Source organism: Chlorocebus sabaeus, chromosome 15 (assembly GCF_047675955.1).
Source record: "Chlorocebus sabaeus isolate Y175 chromosome 15, mChlSab1.0.hap1, whole genome shotgun sequence".
NCBI lineage: Eukaryota > Metazoa > Chordata > Mammalia > Primates > Cercopithecidae > Chlorocebus > Chlorocebus sabaeus.
Genome location: NC_132918.1, coordinates 78,686,358 through 78,707,772, shown reverse-complemented (window position 1 = coordinate 78,707,772; position 21,415 = coordinate 78,686,358). Strand labels below are relative to the sequence as shown.

Below are 21,415 nucleotides of genomic sequence, written 5' to 3'. Positions count from 1 at the left end.
TAGCTGGGCGTGCTGGCACGTGCCTGTAGTCCCAGCTACTCAGGAGGCTGAGGCAGGATAATTGCCTGAACTCAGGAGGCGGAGGTTGCAGTGAGCCGAGATTGTACCACTGCCCTCCAGCCTGACAACAGAGTGAGACTCCGACTCAAAAAAAAAAAAAATTATCCAAGTATTGTGGCACACACCTGTAATCCCAGCTACTTGGGAGGCTGAGGCATGAGAATTACTTGAATTTGGGAGACGGAGGTTGCAGTGAGCCCAGATTGCGCCACTGTACTCCAGCCTGGGCAATAGAGTGAGACTTTGTCTCAAAAAAGAAAATGTTAATAAAGTACAGGTATAAGGTCCTAGAAACAGCATGTTTATTGGATTAAGAATTCTGTTAAATATTTCGGAAAGTTCTTATTGCTTAGTTTCATTTTTCACAACAGTAGATTTCTTCCTGATTAGTTTCAGTTCATGTTACTAAAATTTTATGATAGGAATAGGACTTTAGAAATAAGGTTTCTAAAGCATTGAACTTAGCAAAATGGGGACTGTCACATCTTGGGCCCCACGTTACCCTGGAGTCCCATTTGATGAAGCTAGAGTATGTGTCTTCAAGGATGGGTGGGGACGTGAATCACAACAGTTATATTTTTCAACTCTGGCAGAATTTTTGCATTTCTGAGCCAAAAATGGAACAAAAAATAAAACATGAAAAGTAAATTGAGAAGATAAAGCTAAAAACAGAACTAGCGTCTCATAGAATATTACTGTTGGTCTATATTAACTTTATATTTCATTAATACTGGATCCTTCTTTATATTTCAGTTACAACCTAGATTATTGTTTCAGGAAGCCATGGTATTAAAATACTTTTGGATTGGGGGAGAAATTAGGAAATTTCTGAAAGTCTGGTTGTTCTCTCAGTGGATATTACCATTGAACAATATAATAGTTTCCAATAGGGAAACCACTTTAAGCATAGCAAGTGTTACAGAGCCTTTTTTCTTCTGTTTTTTTTTTTGTTGTTGTTGAGATGGAGTCTCACTCTTATTGCCCAGGCTGGAGTGCAATGGCACGATCTCGGCTCACTGCAACCTCCGCCTCACAGGTTCAAGTGATTCTCCTGCCTCAGCCTCTGGAGTTGCTGGCATTACAGGGGCCTGCCACCACGCCCAGCTAATTTTTGCATTTTTAGTAGAGACAGGGTTTCACTGTGTTGGCCAGGCTGGTCTCAAACTCCTGACCTCGTGATCCTCCTGCCTCAGCCTCCCAAAGTGCTGGGATTACAAGCGTGAGCCACTGTGCCCAGCCTAATTTTGTATTTTTAGTAGAGACGGGGTTTCACCGTGTTGGTCAGGCTGGTCTTGAACTCCTGACCTCAAGTAATCTGCCCGCCCTGACCTCCCAAAGTGCAAGGCTTACAGGTGTGAGCCACTCCACTTGGCCAACTCTTGATTTTTGTGCCTGAAGTGAGCTCCTAGCTGTCTTTGAGGTTAGGAAATGGTGACTGTTCAATTCCTTGATCAGAAATCAGAAGTAATTCTCAACTTTTCTTTCTGTTACACTTTACATCTAATATAGCAGAAAATGGACGGATTTATGCTGATCTGATAGGTGAAAAATGATTTCAGTGTGGTTTTAATTTGCATTTCTCTAATGGAAGTTGAGTATCTTTCAATACGTTTAAGAACTGTTAGCATTTCTTTCTTTTGTGAACCCCCACATGTCCATTTCATTTGCTCATTTTTTTCTTCTAGGGATACTGGACATTTGTTAGTAATTTTTGGAGACAGAGTTTTGTTCTTGTTGCCTGGGCTGGAGTGCAATGGCGCAGTCTCAGCTCACTGAAACCTCCGCCTCCCAGGTTCAAGCAATTCTCCTGCCTCAGCTTCCCAAGTAGCTGGGATTACAGGCATGCACCACCACACCCAACTAATTTTTGTATTTTTAGTAGACATGAGGTTTCTCTATGTTGGTCAGGTTGGTCTCAAACTCCCAACGTCAGGTGATCTGTGCCCGCCTCAGGCTCCCAAAGTGCTGGGATTACAGGCGTGAGCCACCGTGCCCAGCCCATTGGTTCACAATTTTATAGGAGCTCTTTATGTACTGGGGAGATTAGCCCTTTATCTATAATGCCACTTGCAAATATTCCCTCTGTGACACTTTTTTTTTTTTTTACTTGACCAATCAGAATCCGAGTCAAAGGGCATAGTATTTAATTTGACAGGTGCAGCCACATTGCCTTTTAGAAAGACTTTTTAGTTTATATTCTGTACATTATTCAAGGTTATTTCTCCCCCATACTTGCCCACTTGATTTTTAATTAAATACTTTGTTTGTTTGTTTGTTTTTGAGATGGAGTCTCACTCTGTCACCCAGGTTGGAGTGCAATGGCATGATCTCAGCTCACTGCAACCTCCGTCTCCTGGGTTCAAGCGATTCTCCTGCCTCAGCCTCCAGAGTAGCTGGGACTACAGGCGCCTGCCACCACACCCGGCTAATTTTTTGTGTTTTTAGTAGAGATGGGATTTCACCGTGTTAGCCAGGATGGTCTCTATTTCCTGGCCTCATGGTTCACCTGCCTCGGCCTCCCAAAGTGCTGGGATTACAGGCATGAGCCACCGGGCCCAGCCTAATTAAATACTTCTTATGGCCAGGTGTGGTGGCTCACACCTGTAATCCCAGCACTTTGGGAGGCTGAGGCAGGTGGATCACCTGAGGTCAGGAGTTCAAGATCTGCCTGGCCAACATGGCGAAACCCTGTCTCTACTAAAAAATAATACAAAAATTAGCTGGGCGTGATGGCGGGCACCTGTAATCTCAGCTACTCAGGAGTCCGAGGCAGGGAGAATTGCTTGAACCTGGGAGGCGGAGGTTGCAGTGAGCCGAGATTGCGCCACTGCATTCCAACCTGGGCGACAGAGCGCAGCTCCCTGTCAAAATAAATAAATAAAAAATAATAAATATTTCTTACTGAGCTGATAATCAGCATAAACCTTTTGTTAATTTTTATTTCCTAAATTCTTGTGAGGTTGAGTGTAATTCTAAATATAAATGGTGTATTTTTCAAAAGTTTGTATTCTTCATTTTGAAAATTATTTCTTACTGTTTTCAGAATACAGATCCATTGTTAAATATACTGCATATATCTTCTTCCAATCTGTATCTTAGTTTAACTTTTTAAAAATGTCTCTTGCCATAAAGGTGTTTTTTAGTGTTTCTCTGTCTGTTGAATGAATGTAAGCAACTTTTCTTTGTAATAGACTGTATATATGTTGTTTTCCTTCACCAGCCTTGGAGTGATGTAGTTGTATTTTGATAACCCCTTGTTGAATTTTGATCCTATACTCTAGAATCCTTTATATATTTTTCTGTAAGCCCCCTGGGAGTATGGACAAGGTATTGGTAGTTATAAAGATTCTCAACTTCATGTGATATTATAAGCATTCTTTAATTTTTACTGATTTTCTGCATGCCAAATTATACTGTCATTTTTATTATTTAATAACATAATCCAGAAATCATTTTTTGTGGATTTGGAGTACATTATTAATTTTTTTGCAGCATTTTCCTAATTCTCTAGATTGATGTGTGAATGTCTGTGTTTTCTAATGAACACTAAAAGTGGAAACAACCCAAATATCCATCAACTGATGAATGGATAAACAAAATTTGGTATGTTCTTTACACAATGGAATAGTATTAGGCAATAAAAAGGAATGAATATTATTTGGCAATAAAAAGGACTGACACATACTACATATGGGTAAACCTTGAAAACATTATACTAAGTTTAAAAAGCAAGGCACAAATACCCACATATTGTATGATTCTGTTTATAAAAGTATCTAGAGTGGACAAATCATAGAGACAGAAAGTAGATTGGTGATTGCTAGCAGTTGGCCGGGCGGGGGGTGGGAGGTGGGTGTGGGGGAGGGATGGGAAATGGCTACTAATATAGGTTTCCTCTTAGGATGATGCAAATGTTCTAAAACTGGTAGTGGTGATGGTTGTACAACTCTGACTATACTGAAAACTAATGAACTATGCACTTTTTTAAAATGTGAATTTTATGGTATGTAAACTATGTCTGAGAAAAGCTGTTACAAAAATCAGTCTTAGGTAATGCAAGCATAATAAAAATTTAGTGTAAGAGAGTGGCAGATGAAGATAAATTGACAGAGAAACTCTTGTCTCCTGTAATAATGTAAGGACAGAAGGTTGGTGTGATTTTTCAGGGAAAAGAAGGATCAACCTGAATTTGCTTCTCTAGCAAGTTAACTATCATTGTGTAATGTATGTTCTGAGAAACATGCATTTTGAATTATGTTAAGCAAGGTGATGTTCTTTATAAGGATTGTTTTTTATACACAATTTCTTTAAATAGGTCAGTCTTATGAAATTCGGATGCTGGATAATCGGAAAATGGGTGATATGCCTGAGATCAGTGGAAAATTAGTAAAGGTAAGGACAGTCCATTTTAATTCCCAATGGATATTGCTGTGATTGAATGAGTTTTTGTTTTAAAAAAATTAATTTCACTTCAATAATTGTTGTATTACAACTTTTTAACTTTTTGAGTTATATTTTGTTTATTCACCTGTAAAATGGGAATTATAGCCGTTATTGGGTAGAGTAATTGTGAAAGACCCTTGGAAATCAAGGAACAATAGAAAAGTTAGTTGCAGTTATGGGGTAAAAAACTCACCACCACAACAAAAAACTATAAGTCTCTCTAAAAGTAAAAGATAATATGGGGAAGAATGTCAGTGTTGGCATAAAACTTTAAAAAATCCTTTACCTTGTAAAATTTCATTAAAAACATTGAAATCTCTGTTCACCCTACCCATGTATCTGAATTAAGAAGTCAGTCATCCTAGGTGTAGGAGGCATAGCTGTTTTCCAGCTAACCTGTTCTTTTAGGATACATCTTCAGAACCATCCCTGCCCCCGGCCCCTCCTAGCTTGTATCCATCATACATCATGGCTAGTTGTAAATTCCATAGCATTACAGGGCAGGGTTAATGAAAGAATCTTAATTGGGGAAAGGTGAAACCTCATGTGACTATGGGTTAGCAAGAGACAAGTTCTCTTGATCCTTTCGTCTCCCCACAGAGTGGCATGTCAGGGCCCAGGTGCTGCTGGGCCCTCAGTGTGGAGGGGCATCCTATTGGAAAGACACTGCCCTCTGTGGATCTGCCTTTTTGGTGGGTAAACATGGGAAGGGCAGCCTTGTGGTGGGAATTGGATTCAGGCAATCTAAATTTGGTGTGTTAACTAATGTGGCATGTCTGGGAAAGCCAGCTGCCCAGTGCCTGGAGGGCACCTGGAAGGTTACTTGGGGATCAAATGATAGGTTACCAAAGGTGCTTTGGAACTTCTTGAATGTGCAGAATATATTCAGCAGTGTGCTTTCTCTGATTGTTCTGTTTTTGTCTGTCTTTCTTCTGTGTGTTTGGTTTTTTTTTCTTTTTGTCTTATTGTTAGGGCCTCATCACATGTAAGATGCTGGGTTTTTTTTGTTTGTTTGTTTAAATGTATCAGTGTAAAAGAGTTGGAAAGTTGTTTTAATTGTAAACTCCATAATAAAATTTAGTAGGATTTGATGGGCCCTATATTGAGGTCTTTAAAACTGGATCCAAAAATGTTAGAACAATTTTTTAAATATTTTATTATGGTAAAATTTGAACATACCCAGAAGTAGAGAGAATGGTACAATGAATCCACATATATCCATCATATGGTGGTATATAATAAATATATCTGGTATATATCATGAGTTCTTGTAAGTTCTCCTGCCAACTTCAACATTCTCCACAATTTACCAGCCTTGTTTCATCTATTCCCCCTTGTGCTTTTTTTGTGTATGCTGGATTATAGAATTTACTAATTCGTAATTTTAACTCAGTTCTTCATTCATGACCATTCAGTGTTCTGAGGAAAATATAACAAACTTGGACATCCAGACCAAATGCCAAAATTCAGTGTCCATCAAGGCATTGAAGAAAATCAATTCTGAAACAATTGTCTTTGTCATTTATCAGTGGAGACAAGCTGGCTTTCCAGGGCAGTTCCCTGAATAGGTGGTAGGATTTAGGAATAATTAGTCTGATAGGTGATACCTAATGCTTAAAATATTTTGGCAAGCTGGTTGAAATACCTGTCAGATTAACTTGGAATAGCAGGGTTAAGTTGTATAACTGCTTTTAAGTTCAACTTCCTTGTATTTACTTGCAAATTAAAACATGTAAAAACATTTAATACACAAAATTAATGCAAGTAAAGGGAAAAATGACACCTCATTATGACATAATGAACTACTGTTAGTAACAAAACCATTAACTTATAAATGCACAATAAATGTTTCACTGACACAACACTAGTTGTTAGTATACTAGACCAGTGTATTCCACTTATTCTGAAGGCATCAGTATCTAAATATTTAGCTCACTGATTGAAGAGAGTTAATTTTTAAAGCACTTTACATTGGCTTCATCTTTGATAAGCCAGCTGCATGATTTTTGGTGGATGTGCCAGGCATCCAGTTATATTCTGTAAGCTTGTCTGGGATTAAGAGCTACTGTCTGCTGCTACCAAAGACTGCAGGATGAATTTCTTGGAAATCACATCCTTTTTTTAGCTAGAGAGTCCCTAAAATATGCTTCAAACTTCTAGAGTTTTATTTACTGGCCCTCGGATCTTCGACTGTACTACTTAAATCTCGGGGGGAACCTTAGGGATCAAGTGATAGGTTTGCAAAGGTGCTTTGGAACTTCTTGAATGTGCTGAACATATTTAGCAATGTGCTTTCTCTGATTGTTCTGTTTTCTTCTTTTTTTGTTCTGTTTTTTTCTTTCAGTCGTATTGTTAGGGCCCCATCACATGTTGCTAGTTCTGAAAATGTAGTCAATCTCCTTTTAGGGAGAACTTTCAGATAATGAGATTTTTCTCCCCGTTTCATTTAAGAAGTTCCTTTCCTCTCTCCCTCCCTTCTCCCTCTCTTTTTCTCTCCCTTCCTCCCTTCCTTTTCTTTCTTTTCTTTTTTCCTTTCCATTCTTTTTTGGGTAGGGTTTTCTGGTAGAAACTGGAAAATCTGCTAGACAAATTCTAAAAGAGCTATACAATGCTAGAATTTTTCTTATATATCTTGTAATTTCCTAACTTTGATCCTCCTTTTATCTTCTTTAGTATTTTAGTCTGACCTAGAATGGGGCTTAGTAAAGCTCTGAAGTCTAATATCTGTACTCTCATACTGTTTTCATCTGAGTATGTGTATTTAGTATGGTTCTCACCGAATATGGAACAATTAGAATTGTGATATTTTCTGTGCTGTACTTTTGTCTGGAGACAAGCTGGCTAGCAAATGTGAACCAGTGGCACTGGTGTCTTAGGGGCCACCACTAGCCTATGCACCATCACTGTGAGAGCTTTGCTGTGGTCAGGTGTGAAGTGGGTGCTGGGTAATGGGTTGGGCAGGCCCTGCAGGTGTGGGTGCAGGTGAGGAAGCAGCCACTGAGCCCTATAAATTTCTCCCACATTGGCCTCTTTTTTAAACGATCTCAAAGAAAAAAATTGCTACTTTTAATTGGCTGCTGGGACTACAGGTGCCCACCACCACGCCTGGCTAATTTTTTGTGTTTTTAGTAGAGACAAGGTTTTACCATGTTAGCCAGGATGGTCTCGATCTCCTGACCTCCTGATCTGCCCTCCTCAGTCTCCCAAAGTGTTGGGATTACAGGCATGAGCCACCACGCCCAGCCAAAAAAACTCAATTGTTAACTGTTGTTTTAAATTAACAAAGTTTTACCATTGTGCCTGGGTTTCTCTGTCTCTGTCTTTTCATTTTTAATAACTCCTGTGTGCATCTGGTATTTTCTTTATAGGAATATAATTCTTGCTCATTAATTTTAGTGGGAAGAACCTTAATTTTGAATTGCAATAACAAATTATTTTATCAAATCAATACCTGTTACCATTTTATTTATAATTTTAATTTTTGAGTTATAATTCTTTGCACCAAGTAATTGTACTGTAATCCAGGTATCCAAGGGCAAGAGAGTTCACTTATGGAATGTTCAAAACAGAATCTGCTATGGATTAACACATAAGAAGTAGAAATGGTCCTGCATTTTAGCTGGAGCAGTTTAAAAGTACTCATTTTCCCCACTTATTCCACAGAGCATCATAAGGGTTGTATTCCATGACAGACGGCTACAATACACAGAGCATCAGCAACTTGAAGGATGGAAGTGGAATCGCCCAGGAGACAGACTTCTTGATTTAGGTACAGGCAGTGATCAAAAGACCATGGAGATGAGGGCATTGTTTAGCTATGCCCAGTAATGTGTTATGTGGGCATCATGAATTACTTGTGTGGGGAAAGTTTTGGTGTTTGTGGATTTTATGTCTTTTCTTTTTTTTTTTTTTGAGACAGAGCCTTGCTCTCTCACCGAGGATGAAGTGCAGTGGCACGATCTTGGCTCACTGCAGCCTCCACCTCCTGTCTTCAAGTGATTTTCCTGCCTTAGCCTCCCGAGTAGCTGGGATTGCAGGCATGCGCCACCATGCCTGGCTAGGATCTTGTGTCTTTAGAGTTGTTTTCTATATATACATACACACACATATATAGATGTATGCATGTATACATTTTTTTCTTTTTATTTTTTTCCCATCCTTGTATTATAAAGAACCGAGAGAGTTGTTTTATAGTTAAAAAGTCAAGTAACTTTTTGGTGCTAAACTAATGTGAACCCGGAATTCTATGATTTTGAAACCATTTAATTGTAAACTGGTACCATCTATCTTTTTTTTTTTTTTTTTTTTTTTGAGGCAGAGTTTTGCTCTGTCACCCAGGCTGGAGTGCAGTGGCATGATCTTGACTCACTGCAACCTCCACCTCCTGGGTTCAAGCTATTCTTGTGCCTCAGCCTTTTGAGTAGCTGGGACTACAGGCATGTGCCACTGTGTCCGGCTAATTTTTGTATTTTTAGTAGAGATGGGGTTTCACCATGTTGGCCAGGCTGATATCAAACTCCTGAGCTCAGGTGATTCGCCTGCCTTGGCCTCCCAAAGTGCTGGGATTACAGGCGTGAGCCACTGCACTCAGCCTTATCATATTCTTAAAAAAATGAAATACAAACCATGGTAGGGGAAACTATGATACTTGTTTAGGGTAGGTTTCCATGTTGAGGAAGTTGATCATGGAGACCATTGAAGGACAGAGTTCAAAGCAGTTACAATTATTTCATTAGAATATAATAGGTTGTAAGTTTTTAAGTTATTTAAAGTGGACGAGTTTTTATGTAACTTCTTTTTAAAACATAGATATTCCAATGTCTGTGGGAATAATTGACACAAGGACAAATCCAAGCCAGTTAAATGCGGTTGAATTTCTGTGGGACCCAGCAAAACGCACCTCTGCTTTCATTCAGGTTTGGATTTTTACATTATTAGAAGCATACTAACCTAGTTGTTTAGGTCATGGCAGGATTGAATTTTTGATACAGTATCATTTCCTTGAAATGCCTATTTGTAAACTATGTTGTAGTGTCTTTCTATATAGATAGTTAGGTTTAATCTAGTAAGTTCATCCTGTTTTAAACTAACATATATGAAGACATTCTATGATATGTAAAGCATTATTCAAATGTTATTTTTACCACTAGTAGTCCCAAGAATGAAAATGTCTGTTTTTCATGAGATGTATTTCTCTTGAACAAAAGTTGCCATTTAAGAGGATACAATTGAAAAAAGATTGAGGTTTTAAAATTCCTTCTAGCATTATTTTAAAAACATTCTAATACTGAAAAATTCAAACCTCTACAAATAGGATAATAATGATGATTAATTGTCCATGTAACTGTCACCTGGCCTTAGCAGTTTTTTGTAGTTTCTTCCCCCTTTTATTGTTGGAGCACTGTTTGTTTTTTTTGTTGTTGTTGTTTTTGGTTTTTTTTTTGAGATGGAGTCTCATTCTGTCATCCAGGCTGGAATACAGTGGCTTGATCTTGGCTCACTGCAATCTCTGCCTCCCAGATTCAAGCGATTCTCATCTCAGCCTACCGAGTAGCTGGGATTACAGGTGTGCACCACAATGCCTGACTGATTTTTGTATTTTTAGTAGAGATGGGGGTTTCACCATGTTGGCCAGACTGGTCTTGAGCTCCTGACCTCAAGTGATCCGCCTGCCTTGTCCTCCTAAAGTGCTGGGATTACAGGTGTGAGCCACCGTGCCCAGCCTGTTAGAGTACTTTAAAGCAAGTTTCGGACATACCATTTCATCCATAAATATGTCTCTAAGAGATGATTTTTTAAAAGTAACTGTAATATCATCATTCTGTATTTTAAAAAAATAGTAATTCTAATACCCAGAATGTTCAAATTTGTATGTGGTGAAATTTAAACTACCAGGTAGGTAATATATACAAGAGGAAAACCGCTTACTGGCTAACCAGCCTACATAAGCTATGCTTTGCATGAACTGTAAAAAATAACTTGTATTTTGCCTTTTGGTATTCTACCAATATTATTCTCCATCAGTTAAATCACTGGGGGCATGGTTTATATCAGCCAAATATTGATATAAACTCATACTGTTGGTGTTTGTCTATAAGGCAACTAGTTATGTAGCAAATCAGAGTGATATAAGACCTGGCTTTACATCTCAGGTTGTATTGTCATATTGCAGAGATCAGTTTTAATAGTGAGTCATTAGAAGAGGGGATGTGTAGCAGTCAGAAATGACCAAGGTCTTGCTGTTAATTCTGTGTGAAACCCTAAGGATGTCATCCAGGGTGGGTATTAGGAGACAGGGCAGGAGTGGTGGAAGATGAGTATTGCCCTCTGGATCCTGAATAGACTTTGAAGAGTTGACCAAAGAGTTTAGATGGATACAGAATAGTATGGGTAGTGGGCTTTCTGGACTATGAAATTTCCCCAGGCAAAGTATCACAAATTAGTGTCTGTAGGAACGGCAGTAAGATGGTTGGCTGGGTAGAGCAGGGCTAATGGCAGTAGAGGACAAACAACAGAAGCTCTAAATGATGAGGTGAAAATTGCTGTGGATTGAACAGGGCTTAGGACCCTGGGTCTGAGATTAGCAGACAGTCCCAGGTGGAGGTGGGCAGTATACATAGGAAGCTACTGTAGTGTTGTACCCCTGATTGGAGCCAAGTGCTGCATTAGAGGAGAGGCATTTTGATGGGCAAGAGCTCAGAAAGTCTGAAGAGGCTCAGCTGGATTTGTGAGAGGGAAGCCATATCTTAAAAACAATTAGAGAGGTTCATAGATAATTTGGCTAGTATGTGTGATGAGTTCATTTTAAAGGATCTTGAATTTATAGTGGTGTCAGGTCACTCAAGAGGGAACAAAATAGAAAAATAACCAGTGGTAGGTCTTTGAATCCATTTCAGCCTGAATCATTTTATAGGTACACTGCATCAGCACAGAATTTACTCCACGGAAGCACGGAGGTGAAAAGGGAGTGCCCTTTAGGATCCAGGTTGACACATTTAAGCAGAACGAAAACGGGGAATACACAGATCATCTACACTCAGCTAGCTGCCAAATCAAAGTTTTTAAGGTAAGAGAGAGAACCCGGGTTTTCCGTAATTAAGGCTCAGTTTTGCCTATAAAGCTGTGTGTCTGCAGCCTGATGGATGAAATAGTATACTTTGTTTTTAAGCCTAAAGGTGCAGACAGGAAACAAAAAACTGACCGAGAGAAGATGGAGAAGAGAACAGCTCATGAAAAAGAAAAGTATCAGCCGTCCTATGATACCACAATCCTCACAGAGGTAATGTAGTGCAGCATTTGGTTTTGGAAGAGAAGCAAAGGTTGCATATTAGTCTATTTCTAAGATGAGTTTTGCTACAAAAGGGTTGGGGAAGATTGGGTGGCAGTTTGACATGTTATTGTCTGTGAAATTTGTGGGGAAAATATTTAAATTTGGGGATTTTGTTAGACTGTTTCCTGGGTGGGATCTTAAATGAAGATGCTGAAATCCCAATGAGGTCTTAGAAACAGACCTTAAAAACTTTGAAGTTGGCAAGAGACTTAAGTTGGGGCCTAGAAAGTCCAATTTTTGTCACTGCTGGGGTTTTGCATTTTCTTTAACTTTGAATCCTGTTAGTCATACATTTGTTTAATTGGACTGAAGAGACATGAAACAGGGTGTTAGATCTTTCTTTGTATAATGAAAAGACATTGATCCCAATCTTTGGTGTTTGTCCAGATGAGGCTTGAGCCTATAATTGAAGATGCAGTTGAACATGAGCAGAAAAAGTCCAGCAAGCGGACTTTGCCAGCAGACTACGGTGATTCTCTGGCAAAGCGAGGCAGTGTAAGGGACTTCTGCTTCTCTTTTCATTGTGCAAGAAACCTTGTGCAGTGTTAGATATAGGACCAACTTCCACCGCAAAGTAAAGCCAAAATTGTTTTTGATGTCCATGTCTTGATTTAATTTGCTTTTGTTTAGACTTCCTGCTTCTGTTTGTTCCTCACTGAGGAAAATTTCCTAAATCTAACACTTTAAAACAAAGCAAAAAACAATGTTGACCATATTGGGTGGTTTTGAAGGGAAAAAAAGACACTCAGAGATATGTATTCCCTCCCTGACTCCTTCCCTTCCTCCTTCCCTCCCTCTCTCTCCTCCACACACACACCTCCTTCAAGAGCACTGAAATTAATTGAAAATACTTTCTTTAGTAAATTAGCTATTATTTTTGTGTAACTGAAAAGGGTCTTGCTTTCTCATATGTATACTTGATAAGAAAATTTTGTGGACAGTTAGATGATGGCAGCAAGCTTGACATTAACACGTGCAGTTCTTTGTCACATTTTTCTGCATGTAGCATAAAAATGTGTGTCTGTCTATGCTTCTAAAAGCCTGTTTGGCAGCACTGGTAGAAGAAAAAAACTGATGGGATTCATGTTTCTTCTTGGCACTTGCATTGTGAATTAATGCTTCAGGCCAAAGTAGTGTACCTTGCTACACTTAGACCTGGGTCCCCCTCAATATGCAGTCAGGGTCATCTGGTTGAATATGTGGTTTGTCCGGTTAAGTATAGCAAATCTTTATTTTATGACATGACTCTTCATCTATTAGTCCACAAAGGATGATCCTGCTTTGCAAACTTAGATCAGCTACATACTTTCAGTAAATGTAAACACAGAACATTAAAGAATCATTTAAAATAATTGTCATCATATGTATTCATGACTGCTGTATTCACTGTTGCAGTCTTTGCACTATTAAAGTGCCAGAGGATTTTTCACTCTTACACATATCACAATTACTGTGGTTAAATGTAGACTTTGAATGTTACTGTCACAAGCACTATCACAAGAAACTCATTTCCAATTATAGTATTGAATAAAAATGTTTTAGTGCTTCTCTATGCAATGAAATTGAAATTGTACTCATCCTAGTGCCACTGGAAGCACACATTACATTTTCTTTAACTGGGCTTTTTTTTTTTGTTTTTTTAAATTCGAATCAAAAATTGTTAAAACAGCTGTATATTCTTTCCTAAAACACCCACCACAGCAATTTTGTTTTTATCCTTTTCTGATTTCCCAGCTGAAGACCTACCAATGGTTCTTAGTAAACTTCTTTGTGCAGGGGGATTCTGGTAACTCACTTTTCCTCTCCTGTTACAAACCATTTAACTAGTAAAGAAGTGGGTTCTGGTAATTCCTAAATAAAAGAAATTCATTATAGCCCAGATGTAATCTGAAGATGGGAAAACTGTTGGTAAATTCTTAATGATTCTTAACTCAAGTCTAAAGTATGCAAAACGTCAGCAGTTCACTGGCCTGGGATTTCACATCTTCGTCGTGTATTGCTTTCTGCCCTGGCTGTATTTGATTTTGTTCAGATGCTTCTAGGGGTGGTTAGAGCTCATTTTGAAAACCTGTTTTTAAAAAAGCAGGGTATAGATTGATCCCTTAAAAAAGAAAGTTTGCAGAATTTCATATGTTTCTTCAAATTTCTACAAAGGAAGGCCAACGTTTCATAGAGTTTTTGTCTTGTTACAGTTGGCTTTCAGTAAAAAGGGATATCCAGATTTACTGTTAGAGTCGAAAAGATGCCGAATGAAATGGTCCCACACTGAATAGTCACTACTGGTTACCAGGAGATGCTGTACAATAAAACTCTTAGTGTGTCTGTTGGTCTTCATCTCTGAGCTGTATATGATTGGCTCAAATGATGACTGCCAATTTCTACAGCCTAAAATGGGTGATCATTCTTTACCTGGGGAGGGACCGTGTTCACGGTGTACTGAAACCATAACTATGAGCGCAGGCCAGGCATTGCTGGCACCATTATGAATTACAGACTATCTTCAGGAGCATAGGCACTGCACCATTGCTTGCTTTTCGAATGTTAGAAGAATCTCAATACCTAAAAGCGAAATTTTACGGAGTTTTGGTAAACTTGGTGTTTCTACATTACTCTGCCATGCTAACTTGAAGCTTTTTGATGACTTCATTTCTTCAAATGGCTGGCAATAATTACCAAAAGTTTAGAGAGACTTGATACTTTTAATTTTAAATGGTTTACATTATTTATATGTGCATGTTATGCTGTGTTATATTTCACATGTGGAGGGGATGTTGCAGCAGGAAAATCTTTCAGATAGTAGAGGTGAGGCGACAGTGTGTGATGCCCATGATTAGATTTGCTAGTCAGCTCACAGGGTCTTGGGTTCATCAAACAGTGTAAACTGAGGAGGTGATACTTTGTAAGATGGAAAGAAAAACAAGGGTCTAGTTTTTTTGTTTTTTTTTTTTTGAGATGGGCTTTTGCTGTGTTGCCAAGGCTGGCCTCCAACTCCTCAAGCAGTCTTCCTGCCTCAGACCTCTGAGTAGTTGAACCACAGGTGTGTGTGTGCCATCTCACCTGGCTTAAAAGGCCGTACTTTTTAAGTACTTTTAAAAGAATGGGCATTGTTGTGTAAAATGTATTTTATAGCAAAGTTGGTATGCCATGCAATAAGTTTATTGAAAGCTCTCCAGCTAAATTAGATTTCTTTTTTGAAAGTTGACTGATAATAGAAGTAATAAGTCTGCAATCATTTTTCTTATTTTTAAGGGGATAAATAATTGGGTAGTTGAGATTATTTTCCATGTATCCATTGCTTTTGATGGATGTCAGACAAGCGTTTTAAGCCCCTGTAACCATTGGTGAGACTTAATTTCTGCCCTCAGTGTGCTTCACAGTTTCTTAGCTCCATTACACCAGTGGTCTTGAGACTTACCTACTCAAAATAATTTAAAAATTGTTTTAGAGACAGTGTCTTGCCTAGTCACCTGGGCCTGGAGTACAGTAGTGTGATCAAAGTTCACTGCAGCCTCAAACTCCTTAGCTCAAGTGATCCTTCCACCTCAGCCTCCTGAGTAGCTAGGCCTACAGGCACACACTACCATGCCTGAGTACTTTTTAAATTTTATTTTTGTTGAGACAGGTTCTTGCTGTGTTCCTCAGGCTGATCTCCAACTTCTGGCCTCAGAATGATACTCCCACTTTGGCCTCCGAAAGTGCTGGGATTATAGGCCTCAAAAGAATTTTGAGAAAGGATACACTTGCACCTTTCCAGATTGACATCTGAAAGTTTTCATCATAAAATTTTTCATCATAAATTTAAATAGCTGCAAAGGAAGCAATGTTCTGGCATGGTGGCGATTTGTATTTACAATTTAAGATAAAACTGTAACATTACTCTTGAGGTGCATCCTATGGAATCTAAATGCCATAGCAGTTTGACCACTGCTATTGTTCATTCAAAAAATTCATTAAATCCAAAATTTTACTCTGTTCTTCCTTCTTGGTCTCATGTTACTAATTCACTCCCCTTAAATTTTATCTTAATATGACATAGTTTTATGCCTGAAAATCTTTAAAATTTTTTTTCTTATTTTTATTTTTTCTTCCTGAGGCTTCAGATGACCAAACTGAAATTTTTAAATGATCACCCTAAAAAAATTACCTTTCAACAAATTTACATAAATTGAAATTTAATTTTTAAAATTTGCTACGACCATAGCCTCTTAACTCAGTCAAGATATTTAAAACTTATTAGTACCAATTTATCAAAACAACAAATCCTATAGATTTTGATGAATATTTATTAAATGTAAAAATAGAAATATTATTGGAAGTGCATCTTGAATGATGAGACAGAGTAGAATATAACTTCTAGAATTTTATAGATATGAGAAGTTTTGTTTTTTCTTTCAGCAATGCCATTTAGATCCTGGAAGTCCTTTTGAATCATCTGTCAAAAATCCCAGGGACATTTTTGTGGGATCTACTAGATTATTTCAATATATGTCAGTTGACAATAGGTCCTCCTGAATTATTTTGATAGCAAATAGTTGAAAATCACCTGACTTACAGAAAAACTTAGTCATTAGAGTTATGTACTTTTCTTTTTTTCAAGATGGGGGTCTCACTCTGTTACCCAAGCTGGAGTGCAGTGGTGCAGTCATGGCTCACTGCAGCCTCCCCTTCCCAGATTCAAGTGATTCTCCTGTCTCAGACTCCCAAGTAGCTGTGACTATAGGTGTGCACCACCACACCTAGCTTTTTTTTTTTTTTTTTTTTTTTTTTTAATCCTAGTGTCTTTAGCTTGGCTTTGGGAGAGTCTTTCTTCATTTTATTTATTTATTTATTTTTTATTATTTTTGAGATGGAATCTCACTCTTGTCACCCAGGCGGGAGTGCAGTGGCATGTTCTGGGCTCACTGCAACCTCCACCTCCCTTGAACACCTCCGGGTTCAAGCGATTCTCCTGCCTCAGCCTCCTGAGTAGCTGGGATTACAGGCGTGCGCCACTATGCCCAACTAAGTTTTTGTATTTTCAGTAGAGATGGGGTTTCACCATGTTAGCCAGAATGGTCTCAATCTCCTGACCTTGTGATCCACCTGCTTCAGCCTCCCAGAGTGTTGGGATTACAGGCGTGAGCCACTGCGCCCAGCCTCATGTTTATTTTATTGTTTTTATTTTTTGGTAGAAACAGGGTCTCACTGTGTTGCCCAAGCTGGTCTTGAACTCAAGCTATCCTGAGCTATCCTGGGCTGCTGCTTTGGCCTCCCAAAGTGCTGGGATTAAGGGTATGAGTCACCATGTCCAGCCTGGGAAAGTCTTAAACCCCAAGGCTATGGTTAGATGTGATGCCTTTCTTGTGTAAAATGAGAGAAGGATGATTATGAAAGGGGACCCTTGAAACTGAGTCCTCAGATCCATTGGTTTTTAGAAGGAATACCTGTACAGTGAAGTCACATCATGTGATGTCTATATGTCAAATTTGAAGACCTGTATTTGAGATTACCCTGGCATGCTTAGCGTGCTTTTGACTTTGACTTTTTCAACTCTCCTAATTGTAATAGTTCATGTATCTCCGTGTCTTTGTTCTGTTTCTGGTCAGAATTTTGCCTGGAGCTGAAAAATACTAAAGTTTACCACAGAAAATATAAAACAGAGAGAGAGAGAGAGGCAGTACTGTACACAGTTGATGTATTTTGATGCTCGGCCTGTCTGGTCTGTCTTGAGGATTATTACTCTTTAGAGGTATCAAAGAAGCAAATGGGTACTGGTGAGGCTGCTCATTGGGGAAGAGGGCAAAAGGAGCACTATTTAGGTCAGAGCCATGTTTCAGGTCACCATGTGACGTCAGATGTTGCTTATAAATTCTTTCTTGTCTTCGCCATTCTTAAATCTTGATAGGTGCCTGTTGGGAAACTGATAAAGAGGATACTGGTAAAGAGGGAGGAGTAAGCTCTTGAAAGCAAATTATACTTAAGCATATATTTAAAATGCCTTTATAAATTTTTGCTGCTGTCATCACTTTAGGTCTTTAATCAGTGTTTAGACGCACACAGCAGGTAAAACTTCTCTTTGCCACACAGAAGTAAATTTGACATGTGTCTGTGAGGTTGCTTGATAAATGTCAGCTGTCTCGCATTTTATAATCTTGCATTTGGCTAGTGAGTGAATTACAAAAATATTTCTTCCACATATTTTAGAAGCATATCATTAATTTATTTCTGTTTCTGTCCTTAGTGTTCTCCGTGGCCCGATGCCCCCACAGCCTATGTGAATAACAGCCCTTCCCCAGCGCCCACTTTCACCTCCTCACAGCAGAGCACTTGCAGTGTCCCAGACAGGTATCTGGTTTGCGTGATCATGTGCCTGCAGCTAACTAATGCTTATGTGCCTTCATTTCCCCATCTCTCCATGTTTATATTGTACCTGAAGAAAATACTAAGGGGAAATAGCCTGTATCTCAGTGGCAGAGGACAATCATTGTCTTTTCTTTGCCTACCAGCCTTTTTTACTCCAAGCCCCTTGTGCCTTACATAGTCACAACTATGGTTTTCAAGATATAGCCAAGATACATTCTTTGTGAGATTAAAGACAACATTAATAGTGTCTATAGGTAAAGAGAGAATGACAAAGTCAGTTTGTTACTAAGTTCATTCTCTTGTCTATAATGCTTATATCAAATGGGTTATTTTCTGCAGTATTTCTTTTCTCTCCCAATAGATACACTATTTTTTTAATTGAATCTTTAAGGGAAGACCTTTCTGTTTCTACAGATTTGCTGTGGTTTTAGAAATGGAAATGGTGGACTCTTTATTCTATCATCCAGCCTTGACTGGCAAGAGTTTAGAGTGAGCTCGGGGTGGGAGCAGGAGACTGCATTTGGGGCATCTTGAAGGTGCAGCGGTACCCCGTGGAGGCTTTCCATTCCAGAGCTTTGCTGCAGAACTGATGCAGAGTAATTCACATCAGAAGTTCCCTATTTTTTAGGAAGTTTCTTGTTGGGGAGGAAAATTATGAAAGCTAAGACCACAAAGGAAAAGGTTCTCAGGTCATGCTGACAAGGTCTGATGAGAAAGCAAGCAAAAATGTGCTCTCCCTCTGAGGAGATGGATAAACTGAGAAGGCAGCTTGGTGTCATGTAGGCTATTATGCTTTAAGAGTAGAAAAATACCCTTGGACTCAGCAACTTAGAGGAGTGACCAGAGGACCAGTAGGTTACTATTTCTGAGGGCTTAGAATAGTTTCCTCGTCAGTCCAGTCTGAATAATCTTAGAAAATGATTATGGCTTTAAAGGTGAGCTGTAAGTTTATGTACTCACTAGTAAGCTGGAGAACTCACTGTGTTCCCAGCACTGTTCTAAGTGTTCCGATACATTAGTGACCAAACAGACAGACCCCCGTATGAAGGAGCTTAAGTTCTTATGGGTAGAAAGGATATAAGTAATCAAGATAATAAACCTAAGCAATTGAGGCACGGGGGCTAAGAAAGGAGTTGGTGCTCAAGAGCCAGAAGGTAGCCCTATTCCCTGTGGAGTTTTCATTTCATTTTACTTAGAAGCACAAGGATAGTGGTACAAGTTAATTTCTTTTGTTCTCTTGAAATTCACCCTCATCAATCTTGGATATATGTATTACTTAAAGGAGTATAATTTTATATTTTTGCTTAGGATCATTATACTATTTCTTGTAGCTCATTTTTTTTTTTTTTTGCAATTATTTTCAACTGTTTATCTAATTTAATGTTTCGTATTTTTTCCCCTAACTTCTAAAAATTAATGTGTAGGCCGGGCGTGGTGGCTCACGCCTGTAATCCCAGCACTTTGGGAGGCCAAGGCGGGTGGATCACAAGGTCAGGAGATAGAGACCATCCTGGTTAACACAGTGAAACCCCGTCTCTACTAAAAATACAAAAAAATTAGCCGGGCGTGGTGGCGGACGCCTGTAGTCCCAGCTACTCGGGACGCTGAGGCAGGAGAATGGCATGAACCGGAGAGGCAGAGCTTGCAGTGAGCTGAGATCCCGCCACTGCACTCCAGCCTGGGCGACAGAGCGAGACTCTGTCTCAAAAAAAATTAATGTGTATCCTTCATTTTCCTTGGCATTCCCGAAGATAATTGGGGAAGCCTTTTTGTTTCACAAAACTTGAATTTCTTACTAGAACAGATGAAGAAGGCACAAATTTAAGACACAGTCTTCTGTGTCTTATTTCGTCATCATATCCACACCCTAAGCTGTTGCGCTTGCATTTTTGTTGCAAACTCATAGCTCTCTCCCACTGTTGCCTTACTTGAAATTTGCATAAAGAGCTTTTAATGCCTTGATTAAAACATATATGCATTACAAAAATCATCATTTCCTTCTTTCTCCTTTCTCCCCAGCAATTCTTCTTCCCCAAATCATCAGGGAGATGGAGCTTCACAGGCCTCTGGTGAAGTAAGTATCTTTCTACTAAAACTATCTGATGCTTTCAGGGTCCTACATTTTAAAGTTTTGTTTTTTTGTGCAAATTTATGGAGTAGGTGAGAAGTGTTGTTACATGTACATAATGTGTGGTAATCAAGTCAGGATATTTAGGGTGTCCATCACCTGAGTACATTTTTTTTAGGTATAGTCATCCTACTCTGCTATCAAATATTGAATTTACTCCTTCTATTTTATTGTATGTTTGTTTGTACCCTTTAATCCAGTTCTTCTCATCCTGTCTCTTATCCCTCACCCATTCTTCCCAGTTTCTGTTACCTGTTTTCCACTCTCTTACCTCTACCTTCATGTGTTCAAATTTTTTAGCTCACTTATAAGTGAGAATATAAGTCTTTCTGTACCTGGCTTATTTCACTTAAGACAATGAAATGTTCATGTTGTCCATGTTGCTGCAAAAGATGATTTCATTAGCAGCTGCATGATTTTTCTCTTTTTTTTATGGCTGAATAGCATCCCATTGTATATCATGTTTAAGTTTCTGACAAGGGCCTGCATCATTATTTGGGTTGCTGGAGTCAGACTCACGCTCTTTTTGGGTGTTTTTTACTTCAAACTCCGAGGCTTTCTGTGTTAATTGTTTAAGTGTTCTAAGTTTGAATGGTTCCTTTTATTTATGTTCATTTTCATTGTTAATAGCAAATTCAGCCTTCAGCTACGATCCAGGAAACACAGCAATGGCTGCTCAAAAACAGATTCTCTTCCTACACAAGACTCTTCTCTAATTTTTCAGGTATGTGTATGTGTGTGTGTATCTGTGCATGAGAATGTTTTGTTTTTGTTTCTGTGCTTTTATTAACTTTATATTTTTTTAATTTTGAAATAACTATAGATATGAAGTTGCAAAGAAAAATGCACAGAAAAGTTCTTTATATCTATCCCCCAATAGGAATATCTTGTATTTTATTATATGCTATTAAAGCCAGGCAATTGACATTGGTTCACTCAACAGTTTTACCAGACTTATGTGCCCTCATTTGTGTGTATGTGTATATAGTTTTACATGATTTTTTTAACTTTATTTTGAAATGATTTTTGTTTTACAGTAAGTTACAGAGCTAGTACAGTGATGTTTTGGTGTACTCTTCACTCCGTTTCTCACATAATTATAGTACAATAGC

At 38.6% G+C, this 21,415-nt stretch overlaps 2 protein-coding genes and 1 non-coding gene across 9 annotated transcripts in view; 1 reads left to right on the top strand and 2 right to left on the bottom strand.

Moving 5' to 3' along the window:
• FBXL2 (F-box and leucine rich repeat protein 2) overlaps window positions 1-21,415 on the bottom strand; it is a 147,836-nt gene that overhangs the window by 2,080 nt on the left and 124,341 nt on the right. Inside the window, exon 16 of one of the 2 annotated variants that reach the window (XR_005241937.2) lies at window positions 17,372-17,732. The exons of the other annotated variant lie outside the window; for it this stretch is intronic. The gene's annotated coding sequence lies outside the window, so the exon portion shown is untranslated. Of the gene's footprint in view, window positions 1-17,371; window positions 17,733-21,415 lie in introns of those variants that run through there. 2 annotated transcript variants of the gene reach the window in all.
• Window positions 1-21,415, top strand: part of UBP1 (upstream binding protein 1) — a 53,083-nt gene that overhangs the window by 20,259 nt on the left and 11,409 nt on the right. For 5 of the 6 annotated variants that reach the window (XR_012095607.1, XR_012095608.1, XR_012095610.1 and 2 more), the window contains exons 3-11: window positions 4,376-4,452; window positions 8,167-8,272; window positions 9,313-9,419; window positions 11,417-11,569; window positions 11,672-11,782; window positions 12,221-12,328; window positions 18,054-18,157; window positions 20,195-20,249; window positions 20,934-21,027. Coding sequence is in view for 2 of the 6 variants with exons in the window: in XM_008009393.3 (XP_008007584.1) it covers window positions 4,376-4,452; window positions 8,167-8,272; window positions 9,313-9,419; window positions 11,417-11,569; window positions 11,672-11,782; window positions 12,221-12,328; window positions 18,054-18,157; window positions 20,195-20,249; window positions 20,934-21,027 (915 nt within the window). In the remaining 4 variants the exon portion in view is untranslated. The remainder of the gene's footprint in view (window positions 1-4,375; window positions 4,453-8,166; window positions 8,273-9,312; window positions 9,420-11,416; window positions 11,570-11,671; window positions 11,783-12,220; window positions 12,329-18,053; window positions 18,158-20,194; window positions 20,250-20,933; window positions 21,028-21,415) is intronic. The other variant, XM_008009394.3, reaches the window with a different exon arrangement.
• Window positions 7,054-7,114, bottom strand: LOC119626040 (U7 small nuclear RNA). The gene has a single exon (XR_005242236.1). It is a non-coding gene; the product is annotated as a U7 small nuclear RNA (small nuclear RNA).